The sequence below is a fragment of the Artemia sp. Qi Xiang Cuo genome, chromosome 16 (genome assembly GCF_049724085.1).
Source record: "Artemia sp. Qi Xiang Cuo chromosome 16, ASM4972408v1, whole genome shotgun sequence".
NCBI classification, from domain to species: domain Eukaryota; kingdom Metazoa; phylum Arthropoda; class Branchiopoda; order Anostraca; family Artemiidae; genus Artemia; species Artemia sp. Qi Xiang Cuo.
The window spans coordinates 27168470-27181360 of record NC_142809.1 but is presented as its reverse complement, the minus strand read 5'-3'; the positions used below and the strand labels follow the sequence as shown (position 1 = coordinate 27181360).

The 12891-nt window shown below is 38.4% G+C and overlaps 1 protein-coding gene across 3 annotated transcripts in view; it reads right to left on the bottom strand.

The window, feature by feature from the left end:
- Window positions 1-12891, bottom strand: part of LOC148942732 (diacylglycerol kinase 1-like) — a 147596-nt gene that overhangs the window by 17961 nt on the left and 116744 nt on the right. Inside the window, exon 6 of one of the 3 annotated variants that reach the window (XM_089102800.1) lies at window positions 7864-8164. The exons of the other annotated variants lie outside the window; for them this stretch is intronic. Coding sequence (XP_088958926.1) covers window positions 8142-8164 — 23 coding nt within the window. The 3' untranslated portion in view covers window positions 7864-8141. Of the gene's footprint in view, window positions 1-7863; window positions 8165-12891 lie in introns of those variants that run through there. 3 annotated transcript variants of the gene reach the window in all.

Here is a 12891-nt window from a genome sequence, read left to right as displayed (position 1 = left end):
GCAGTGAAGATGTCAAAAGTAGAATAGCCAAGGCTCAGGGTATTTTTTCACAGTTAAAAAAAGTTTGGAAGAATATGAAGATAAGTCTCCAAACCAGGATTAGAATATTAGAAGTTACAGTGATGACAGTGGTGAAATATGGCTCTGAAGCATGGACGCTCCGAAAAGCGGATGAAGATTTGCTAGATGTTTCCCAGAGAAATTGCTTAAGGATTGTTCTGGGTACCCGGCTGACTGATCGTATTTCAAACAATAGGCTATACAAAAAATGTGGTTCAATACCGCTCTCTAGGGCTATAATGAAAGAAAGGTTGAGGTGGCTAGGGCATGTTGTGCGGCTGAAGGATGACACATTGTCGAAGATTGTTCTTTTCGGCCAACCGTCTAGGGCTAAACGGAAAGCAGGTCGTCCTCGTCTGGGTTGGGAGGATGTCATAAAGAAAGATTTAAAGGAAATGGGAGCTTCCTGGGAGGGTGTAAAGACGGAGGCTTTGAATAGAATGGGATGGAGGAGGAGTGTGCGCAGCTGTGTTGGCCTCAGGCAGTTTGGTGCTGGGGTGATTTGTTAGTAGTGGTAGTAGTAGTAGTTGTTGTTTAGACACTAATATTTGAAGTTGTTAACTTGTGTAACATAATATTTATATTACAGCTAGCTTAACCATCACACGCTGATGTGGTCTCAAAAAAGGAAATTCCCTCCAGTCCCCTGCAAAAATCCCCTCCGCGGAAAATTGTCCCTGTGGAAAATCCCTACGGGGAAAATTGCTTCTGCTAAAATCCTCACTTGGAAATTTTCCTCTATTGACAATTATCCCCCCAAAAATTGTTCCCTCTGGAAAACTCCCCGGGAATTCCTTCCCGTCTGCAAAAATCCCCGTTTCTGAAAATTTTCCCTGAATATCACCCCCCTGACTTTTCTCTCCACTATTCCCACTATCCTTCACTATTCTGTATTATCAAGGATCTATTCAGGTTATAATTCTGCAGAAAGATGACGCTTAGTGGCAGACCTAAACATGGGGGTAGACTTTTTATGGTGAAAATTGCTGGTTATATCACAAAAATTCTTACTGTAGTTATAAAGGATCCAATGATGCCATTATTGGAAATTACCCAGCTTATGGTTCAAAAGGAACGTCGTTTCGAAACCAAGACTCTCGATGGCAATTTGTTTCTTACAAGGATTATACAACTATATACCCTAACTGGAACATTGTGCTTAGTCTCAGCATAGAATGTGGCATTTTCTGAAGTGTGTCCTTCTTGAAAAGGCTTCTGAATTCGAACTCTACTATGGATTTAATTCAAACAGTATCCCTACAAAGTGGGTAGATTTTTTTTTTTTTAATTGAATTAAGGCTCCTGCTGGGGGTCCAGCGTAGATAGAGATGAGACTCTGCCTCCATTCGGAACGGTCCTGCGCAAGCTTGACTGCTTCTTGGAGATCAGTACCGATCATGGAGATGTACTGGGTAAGGTTGTCCCTCCATCTGAACCGGGGTCTTCCACGAGGGCGCTTCTTGATCCCTTCGATTTTTCTTAGGAAGTTCGTTTGGGCCACGTCTATGGCATCACGAACAGAAGCAGCTGCCGGCCAAGTTTCAGAACCGTAGAGAAGGACTTGTGTTATGGTCGTGTTGTAGATCCGCATTTTTGTTTTTCGGCTAATGTTGGGCTTTGACCACAATGAACGGCAAAATCGAGCCATATTAGACGCAGCTTTCGCGATGTGTGACTGGACTTCCATTTCAATTGAGGCGTTATCCGAGACGACTGATCCAAGGTAAGAAAAAGACTTGACAACTTCGATAGTTGTTACCTTATACGTTGAATGATGGTGTGTTGGCGGAATTTCCTGCCGGGTCGATGATCATTATTTTTGTTTTCTGCCAGCTAATATGTAGCCTCACTTTCAGGGCTCCTTCCGAAAGTGTATTGAGAGCTGTCTCGAGTTCAACTGCAGAAGTGCAAATCAGGGCAATATTATCTGCAAAGTCGCAATCGGATAGGACTCTATCACCATATTTCAGTCCGAACTTGAGTCAGTTCGTGGTTGGACCCATGACATAATCAATCACCGTATTGAAAAGTTAAGGAGCAGCAACACAGCCTTGCCTTCCACCAGTATCTATCTCGAATAGTGGGCTTCGGCGACCATTGACGTGGACGGAGCTTTTTGTAACAGTGTAGAGTGCCTTGAACAGACGGCAATGTTTATCAGGGAGCTCCGTTCGTTTTAGTATCAGCCAAAGGGACTCACGGTCGATCGAGTCGAAAGCTGCTGTAAAGTCAACAAATATATGCTGTACACTGGAACTAGCGGGCTTTCTCGATGACCTGTCGAATAGTCTATATCTTCTCGGTCTTGGATCTGTTGGGCATGAAACCTGCTTGCTGAATCTGGCAGCACTTACAAGTAAACTAGATACTCTTATCAAGCAACGTCATGGTGAATAGTTTGCCAGGCACTGACAGGAGGGTGATTCCTCTGTAATTTGAGCAATCGCTACGGCTACCTTTCCGCTTCCATAGAGGAAGGATTATCCCTTCCTTCCATTCTTCAGGTATCAATTCGGTTCACCAGACAAGGGAGAACGGCATGTGCAGCCAAAGTAGCATTGTCAGTCCTCCAAACTTTAGCAGCTCTACGGTGATCCTGCAGGTTGCTGGTGCCCTGCTGTTCTTCATTCTCCGCAGGACATTTTTTATCTCTTCTACCGAGGGTGGATTAGGCTCTGGTAGATTTTCATATGTTGTTTGCTGAGTGGATGTAGTTTGGTTGAGGTCAACGACGATTCTTTCGGCGTTTAAATGCTTTGCGAAGTACTTCCTCCATTGATCAAGTTACGTGTTGTCTTCTTCTAGCATTTCACCAGAGACGATTTTAGCTGCGCCTATCTTTGGTGGTTTCCCATCGCTAAGATCTCTGACAAGCTTGAAAAGTGACATGACGTCACCTTTTCGTGCCGCATCTTCTAGCTCTTCAGCTTTATTCTCAACAAATTGTTGTTTATCACGGTGAATAATTTGTTTCTAATACCGTTTAGCCGTCTATAGGAGGGCATATCTCCGCCCAACCGCGCTTTTCGGTGCTATTCAATGATTTGCAGTGCTTTTTGCGATAGCCAGGGCTTCTTTGAATACATCATGCGACCGACGGTTTTAGTGGCAACCTCTAGTACACCCTTTTTATAAGTCTGCCAGAACTTATTAGGGTCAACAAGTGTATCCAGGCATTCAAACCTATTCTGAATTTCAAATTTTGTTGGAATGCCTCAATTTTAAGTTTCTGGGTGTCTCATTTTGGCTGGCGCCATTTTGAAAGCTGGGCTTTAAGACGCAGGCGGAAGTTTGCAGAAACTAATCGATGGTCTGTATTCCCTATCTCAGCGCCACGATATGTTCTACAATTCGTGAGTGATGGTTGACTATAATATAGTCAATCATCTTCCGCGTTCGCCATCGTTGCTATAGGCCTATAGATGTCTTTCCTGTGAAACAGGGTGTTGGCAATGACCAATTCGTGCATAGCGCACAGCTGGAGTAGTCGGGTAGATATTACGGCAAGATTTTTTTTTATATTGAAATAAGAATGCTTATTCAGTGAAAAACCTAATGATTTATCAGTTCTTACCAAAGACTTTAGAATGCTAGGCACCGAATAAAGCTATCTTAAGTAATTTCCATTGGTATTTTTTACGGGCAGAGTATATACCTTACATATTACCTTAAAAGGAGACGTTTTAATGATATTATTATTATTAAATATCCACGTATCTTCAATTATTTATGGGTGCCTGCAAAAAAAATATTCCAGAGGGAAGAGGAAAAGTTTTGAAAAAGCGGGGGGGGGGACTTTGAGCTGTTGCCTTAAATTCTCCAGATTTTTTAATTTTCTTTATCTGCTTGTATTGCTACGTGATTTGGCAGTTGTTTTTATCTATCGCATTGTGACCCCCTCTCTAACATGGTTGGCCCCTTTCAAGTCAAATCGAAAGGATATGTCTGCCAAACGACTCCCTTCCGTGAAAATGTAGGCCAAAATTGGGTACTTCTGTGTTAGACAGTACACATTCGAGAAGTTTGCTGAATGTAAGATCGATACTATCCTTTTATGCGGGCCTCTCTAAAAGTCGAGTTTGGTTAATGCTAATGAAATAAAATAGGACGAATATATAATAGTTTATAAACAAATTTGGGATATAAATTTGCACATTAAGGGGGATGGGTGGGGGTAAAGCATTGCATATATTAAATATGTAACCTAACCTAGGTACCTTTTCTCCCTCTAAACCCCAAAAAACCACAGATTAACATCGTATACGCAATGAAACCCTTGCTATCATTACCTGCTCTAGAACAGTTGAGACGTGAAAAAAGGGTTTTATCATTGCCTAGTCTATAATGATTAAGCCGAGAGGCCCGCATAAAAGGATTGTACCGTAAGATCTAAAGAATTTGGTTTCATAGCCACAAAAAAAAAAAAAATGGGTGACATAATGCGTTGGACTTACATGAGTTGGGCTGTATATTTGCACATCAGGGGGGACGCTAAAGTTAGGTTAATTTACCCCCCCCCTCATTTGCAAATATATAGCCCAAATTATATTAAAGGGGTTTTGAACCGCCCCTTCCCCCCCACATCGAAATTTTTGTTTGACTCGTAAAAACGTAACAAAAACGGATATAAACAAATTTTGTATGCGTTTTTTGTGAATTTTTGTGTACCCCCCCCCCCCGAAAAAAGATCTTTGAGTAAAACCCCCGCCGGAAAAAAATCCTGGGTACTACCTTGGTCCTGGCGGTTAGATATTATGACGCCATCCCGTTTGATTTTTCGTTTTTTAGTATAGTGTTTGCGTATTATTTACAAACAGTTTGAGCAAAAACGCTGATTTTGTTACTGTGAATTTATAAATATCAGCTTAAGAAGTGGAAAATTGACCACCATATGGTTTCCTTGTGGAACTAAATTCAATAATAATGTTAAGCATGAAATTGAACATTAGTTACAAATTATCTTGTTGTTCCTCACAATGAGTATTAGCAAATTTTTTACTTTACATATTCAAATTGTCAGTTTGAGTTATATCTGTGGTACTAAAATAATTGCATGTGTCTTAAGAGGGTTTTTAGAGATTTTACCACTTTCCTCATAATTTCCTATAGTTTACTTAGGCTATAATTTGCCTGTTTTTTTTTACTATGTTGAATGTCATGTTGCATAAATCATGGCTACCCCAAATCAGGGCCCATAATAACAAAAAAAACGTTTTAAAAAGGTATCTAGTGACAAAAAATTATCATTTGTTGCTGAGTCAGGAACGGTAGTCTTAACTATTATTTCGACTAGTCTTAATAGTAAAATGCTATTTTGAAAATAAATTTATGAAAATTTCAAAAAATAGCCTGAAACTCTTCGAAGATGGCGTGACATAAAAAGTACACCAATGGAATTGCCGTTGCCCAAAAGCCTTTACAGCAAAGTCAAAAGTTGCAGCCCCCCGCCCCCCGTGAACAACAAGAAAGATCAGTTTTTTGTGGGTATTACTGATATGTTCTCTTTTTTCTTCACTGCTTGTGAGGCCCTGGAACATCATAAAGAGCTATTTAAGGTTTCATTTTGAAGTGAAATTGCTATATCTGCTTTTTTTTCGAAGTAATATATTTTGAGGTTTAGAAATTTGAAATTTTAAGATTTTGATTTTCCCATGTTTTCTTCTATCGTGCATTAAATCATCCCTCTTTGCGTGTATTCCGCGTCCCATATTTTGTGTAAATTTATCTAATAAGATTGATTGGCAACACAATTTATCTGGAATTTGCAATTCCACTTCAACTTATTTTTTATTTGTGCTATTGAAGCAACTTCTATAATTATAATGATAGCTAACAGCACATGGCAAATACAAAATTTGTCAATATTTGATCAAGTCTATGCATAGATTAAGTGTTGTACAAAGGTGGGCGCGTAAGAAAGGGGAATGACGGCCTCGGTACCATGCCCTTCAATCTCGTTGTTTGGGCACCTGCCCAAACAAAATTTTGTGAACTTGCCAGCTGAAGTTCCCCTCTCTTGAAAATTACGGCCTGAAATATACCCAAAGTAAAAACTTCTCAAACCACTGTTCTACCTACAGCATGCTTCTTACAACCAAAACAGTTTATTTGTGTAAGCTTTGGATTTCGGGGGAGAGGGTTTAAAGTTACCCTGGATTTGGCCCAAGTTGTCCCAATCAAGAATTAAGCCTGCCTTGCAAGGGAAAAAATTAGGTCTAGGTTTTATTTCATCAAATAAACAAACAATCAAGCCAATATAATTAAAAAACACTACGCTAGGGAAAAATTTTTTGCTAATGCGTAGCTATTACATACATAACTCGTCCTAAATCAACCTAAATTAATAAATCAATTCCACAAACAAATAATAAGGAAAAAAACTAAGCCAATCCCCTTCACTCACACACTTCCAAAGCAATAACCATCATCAAATACAACTCCCAGCCCATCCACCCACTCATTCCCCAGCCCCTCCACCCACTCTTCCCCAGCCTATCCAGAGCCCTAAGCTTGGTTTTAACCTATCGTTTTTATAATATTAAGTATGTATTACTTACAAACACTTCAAGTAGAAACATTAATATACGCACAGTCACATTTTTTAAGCTTTGTTTTAGTTTTTACTGTGAATTTGTAAATATCGGATTAAGTAATGGAGAAGTGACCACAATGGTTTCCTAGCGGAACTAAGTTCAGTAATAATGTTATGCGTGAAATTGAACAAGAGATACAAATTATCTGGTTGTTTATCATAGTGAAGAATAGCAATTTTCACCGTGAAGATTTCAATTGATAGTTAAAGTCGCTTTTATGACGTTCATGTAATTTTCTTTAGCCTACTAGATTTTTGTGATTTTCCCAATAATTTACTACATATTTTCTAACTATTCGCTTCTTTTTTTATAGCAACCATCAAATATCTCATTTACTCATTGTTATTTGGAAATAACAATTCCGAAAAAGAGCCAGAGATCACTACAACATGAAGAATTAAATATAAAAACACAAGTTTTTTCAACTGAAAGCAAGGAGCAACATTAAAACTTACAATGAACAGAAATGATTACGTATATGAGGGGGTTCGCTACCTAGTCAGTACCACGCTCTTTCCGCTAAAGTTTGAATTTTGTTCGAATCACAAAGGCCGTTTAATTCAAATAAATAGCTCTTTTGGAAGTACTAAAAAAAACTTGCGTAAAGAGTGAGGTATTGACTAGGGGGCGAACCCCCTCATATACGTAATCATTTCTGTTTGTTTTAAGTTTTAATGTTGCCCCTTATTTTCAGTTGAAAAAACTTGTGTTTTTTTTTTATTTCTGATCGTTATTTAGATAATCCTGGGAAATCCGGCACCCCCTTTATAGAAATGTCCCTTCCCCCAAGGAAACATCCTTTATGGAAAGATTGTCCCACTTAATTTACGCTAAAGCTTGAATTTTGTTCGAATCACAAAGGCCGTTTAATTAGAATAGTACTAGAATTAGTACTCTTTTGAAAGTACTAGCAAAAATTTTAGCGTAAAGAGCGAGGTATTGACGAGGGGGCTAACCCCCTCATATGCGTAATAATTTCTGTTCATTTTAAGTTTTAATGTTGCTCCTTACTTTCAGTTGAAAAAACTTGTTTTTTTAATATTTAATTTCTGATCGTTTTAAATAATGCTGGGAAATACGGCACCCCCCTTCATTGTCCTTACCCCCAAGGAAACATCCTCTATGTAGAGATCCTCCAACTTAATCCCCTCCTCTGACCCCCCCCCTCCCCTCCCCCACCCAGAAAAAATCCCTCCTGAAAAGGTTTGTATACCTCCCAATAATCAATACTGTATGTAAACAATGGGCAAAATTCTCAACTTGCAGCCCTTCCCCTGGGAACTGTGGGGGACTAAGTCCTCCTAAAAGACATATTTGTTAGATTTTCGACTATGCTGAACAAAATGAATATCTCAAAATTTTTATTGGGTTACTGGGAAAAAATGAGCATGGGAGGAGGCCAAGTTGCCCTTCAATTTTTTTGTCACTTAAAAAGGGCACTAGAATTTTGATTTTCGTTCGAATGAGCCCTCTCACGATATTCTTGGACTACTGGATCGATACGATGACCCCTGGAAAAAAAAAGCAAATAAACACGTATCCATGATCTTTCTTCTTGCAAAAAATAAAAAATTCCACATTTTTGCAGATAGGAGCTTGAAACATTCTATCAATTTTAGGGGGTGTTTCCCCCTTTTTCCAAAAATAAGGCCAATATGTTCAGGCTCGTAACTTTTGATGGGTTGGACTAAATTGGATGCAACTTTTATATTTGAACTCAGCATAAAAATCCAATTTTTTTGATGTTTCTACTGGTATCAAAATTCAGTGATACACTGAGTCTGATGGTGTGATTTTCACTAAGATCTTACAACTTTTAGGGGGTGTTTCCCCTTTTTTTAAAAATATGGCAAATTTTCTCAGGCAACTTTTTATAGGTTAGACTAAACTTGATGAATATTTAAAATCAGCATAAAAATCTAATTCTTTTGATGTATCTATTGGTATCAAAATTCCGTTTTTTAGAGTTTCGGTTACTATTGAGCCGGGTCGCTCCTTACTTACAGTTCGTTACCACAAACTGTTTGATAAAAACTATACTGATTGATAAAAACTAGTCATACTGTATTGAAAGTCCGCATCAAAAATTTTAACCTAAGATTTACAATCCCACATCTTAAAATATGATCGTATTTTTGCTTGGGTGGCGTTTTACATTGTTTTGTTATTTGTTGCTTTTCCTTGGTCCGCCCTAAAATTGGACTTCAAAAATGGTCCAATTAACCTTTCTATTTTGAATGGCTTGGAACTTCCATCCCTACTCACTGGGCCAAGGGGACTCTAATATGCAAGCTCTTTTCTGCCCGGTTTGATATTTCTGTGTTCGCTGTTATCCGTAAATTTTTCGTTCAAGGGAGCCCTAGTGCATCTGAAAAAATGGTTCACCAGAAAGTAAGGCTTGAAAAAGAACAAAAGAGCAAAAACGTGTCCCGAATGGCGTGAATTATTGGCCTGTATGCCCCTGGACCAATAATACTTTTACTTGCTTGCAATTGCTGCAAATTCAAGTCGCATCCTGAATCATAGTGGTGACCAGCAGACGACGATATGTGTCGTTCCAGAGGCTTCGCTCAAGAGTGGCAAGCTCTGCAATTTCCAGACACAAACGGTCCCAGCGACGGCCGCATTTTTGAAATCTTTCGATTGGGTCAAGATTGGACTTAACTGTAGCGAGTTTCCTGTCGGCCTCCTGTTCTCTTCTTCCATACTAGTAATGTTAGATATTTTGACACTTCTTGCTTAAATTAAAATAAAAAACAGTTTTTTTCAACTGAAAGTAAGGAGTAACACTAAAACTTAAAACGAACAGAAATTATTTCGTATATAAAGGTTGTTGCCCCCTCCTCAACACCTCGCTCTTTACGCTGAAGTTTTTTATTACTTTTAAAAAAGCGTCTTATTGTTCTAATTAAACGGCCCTTGTGTTTCAGAAGCCTTTATTAAAGAATTGGGACAAAATTCAAACTTAAGCGTAAAGAGTGAAGTGCTGAGGAGGGGGGAACCCCCTTTATATACGTAATAATTTTTAAGTTAATATGTTGCTCCCTACTTTCAGTTGAAAAAACTTGTTGTTTTTATTTAATTTCTGATCTTTTTTAAATTATGCCAGGAAGTCTGGTCTCAGCTCCACGAAAAAAAACCCTCTCCACGGAAATATCCTCTAGAAAATTCAATCCGGATGAAAGTTTACCCTGGACAATCTCTTAACAATCCGCGCCTAAAATTGAGACGGAAAAGAGAAGACAAGACACATAAAAAGAATCTTGTATGAGAATTCTGGCAAATTCTCCCAGTGTATAATTCCCCCTGACAAGTTCACTCCCTGGAAACTTCCCTTCCCATATAAAATTCCTCCGTGGGAAAACTTCCAGCAGAAAATTTGCGATACGATCACTCCTGGAAAAAAAAGACAAAAATAAACAAATAAACGCGCATCTGTGATCTTTCTTCTGACAAAAAATGTAAAATTCCACATTTTTGCAAACAGGAGCTTGAAATCTATATAAGAGGGTTCTCTGATACACTGAATCTGATGATGTGATTTTCTTTGAGATAACTTGACTTTTAGGGGCTGTTTCCCCCTTTTTTTGAAAATGAGAAAATTTTCTCAAGCTCGTAAGCTTTGATGGGTAAAACTAAACCTAATGAACTTTATATATTTGAAATCAGCATAAACAGCCAATTCTTTAGATATTAGATATTGGTATCAAAATTATGTTTTTTATAGTTTCGGTTAATATTGAGCCGGGTCACTCCTTACTTACAGTTTGTTACCACGACCTGTTTGATAGTCATCTGGTCTGCATGTTGTGTGGCATAACCATCTTTTAGTCTTCTCTGCATGGCAATATCAGAGACACGTGGGGAATCTCTAAATCTTCTCCTAACTTTGTTGTTCGATTTTAGATTTTGAGACCCAGGATATGATGATTTACCGTACTATAGATCTAGTTTTGTACAAGGCTTGAGTAGAGTAAGGGATGGACTAACGTTAGCCAGATTCGCAATTTTTTCAGCGAGGATGTCCCACAAGTTAAAATTTATTACCAATTATAATAATATGATCTTTATTCGTTCCCTTTATCACACTGCAATAACATGGGTATCGTCAATTTAAGCACAAAAAAAAAAGAAAAGCACAAAAAGACACAAATGATGAACCATCACCTCTATTTCAGGACACTTGTTGAATTGTCTGACGTACTAGGGCACAAACTATTTTAGATATCTTGTTGTCGAGTGTGTAGGCGGACCTCCAAAAGCTTTTTCCCCCTCTTTCAGAGTTGCCAACCTTGTTTTGTTGGCGTGGGTCTCTGAAGTAAACGGAGGAAGGATATCTTGGTATGTTGAGGACTTCAGGATGTCAGCTCCAAACTTCATCAGCATTTCATGCCTCCTTTCCTCCAGGGTTGGGAGTTTGAGTTGGCTCAGGCTTTGTTCCTTAGTTTTTATAATTCGGCCCGAGAATTATTATGCAGGCTCTCTTCTGAATTGTTTCCAATTCGTTTCTGTGCATCTCTGTAAGGGACGGGTGCCAGGCAGGACAGCCTTACATCATTACGGGCATTATATAGGTTTTAGAGCACGAAAGAAGGAGTTGCTCTGTCATTCCAAACCTTCTTAGATTTGCAAAGGATTTTAGAAGACCAGCTGCCTTTGCTGTGATCTGGCTGATGTGATCTCCAAACGAGAGATCATCACTTAATGTGATACCAAGTATTTTTACTGATTTCTTTGTTTGGAGAGTTTTTTAGAGTTTCGGTCAATATTGAGCCGGGTCACTCCTTACTTACAGTTCGTTTAAGCTCTTCTTCAGGAAGTTGACATGTATTACACACTTTTTCTCGAGGCTTATCTAGAGCTTCACTTGATCAGCTTGATGTTGAAGCTTTGCAACAAGGGGTATGAGCTGATTGGGAGTTTGTGACAGGAAGTGCAGCAGTCTTAACGAAAGATCATCTGCAAATTAATACTTATGTTTGTGTTGCCTCATCAGTTGGTTGATGACTATCAAACAGTTCGTTAAGTAAGGAGCAACCCGGCTCAATGGTTACCAAAACTCTAGAAAACGGGATTTTGATACCAACAGATCAACATTTATTGATTGTTATTGGATCGGAGCTTGCTCAAAAATATGTTGGTGAGGTGACAACATTTTCCGTTTAATATTTATTCTAAAATGCCCAAAATTTCTAAAAGACTTTTGGCTTTTTGAAGGCTTTGGCTTTTCGCAATTTTAAAATTTGTTGAAAAATCTGTTATTCAGTATAACCTTCACCAATTTTTTTCTTGGCTATTGATTGGAATGAGACCATCGCTAAGATAAGGGTAGTGTTAAATTAATTGCCCAGTTTTAGGCAGAGAACCTGAATCTGAGAAAGTTCTGAGTTTTCTGCTCAAAATTTCTCAGAAAACATGAAAATTGTATGTCTACCCTACGCCTGAATTTTTTTTCCAAGCTTTCTCCCCTTTTTACGTAATAAAAAGTAATACAAGAACATAAATATAGCCTAGGTTAAAAAGCTTACGGTATTTAATTCACAAGACGTTTCGTTATGTTGTTATACCCTCTGATTTGTTTTCTTTGCATTTTTGTCTGGACGACGATAGCCTTAGTTCATCAACAAAGACCCGCACATCAGCTTCAAATGGACTGAGGTACAAATGTCTCGAGATTTTGACGAGGGGGGGGGGTTAGTATCTCTATGTCTTGATATTCTTCGTAGTAAGAAAATGATTGTTCCAACCTAATTTATTTCGTGGGAAAAAAAAAATCCCCCCTAAGATTATAAATCTGACACTTTTCATTCCGAGCCCGGTAATATACATAAATACAGTATTGTGCATGAGTCCCCCCCCTCTTCCCCCTGAGGATTAACGAGACCCTCTTAAGGGAATTTGGAAAATAATGGCCTAAACTACTCTTTTCTTGTATATTGACCCTTCCCCCCGCCCCCAAGATAAAGTCTTATTTTTCCACATTTTGCTATATGTTTAATGGTTTCATTTCTTGTTTTATTTATATGGAATTTTATTCATATTCTAATATATAGTTTGTTCCCTACATTTTAATTTTCTTTTGAGTCAGGATAAGGTTACGCGTGAACCGTTTGTACCAACATTTGTTTGAGTCATGTTTTATTATGTTTTAGTAGACATGATATATATGCTTATGACTATCTTTATTGTTTTTTCATGTGTTTATATATATGTTACTGTGAATATCCGAAATCTGGCT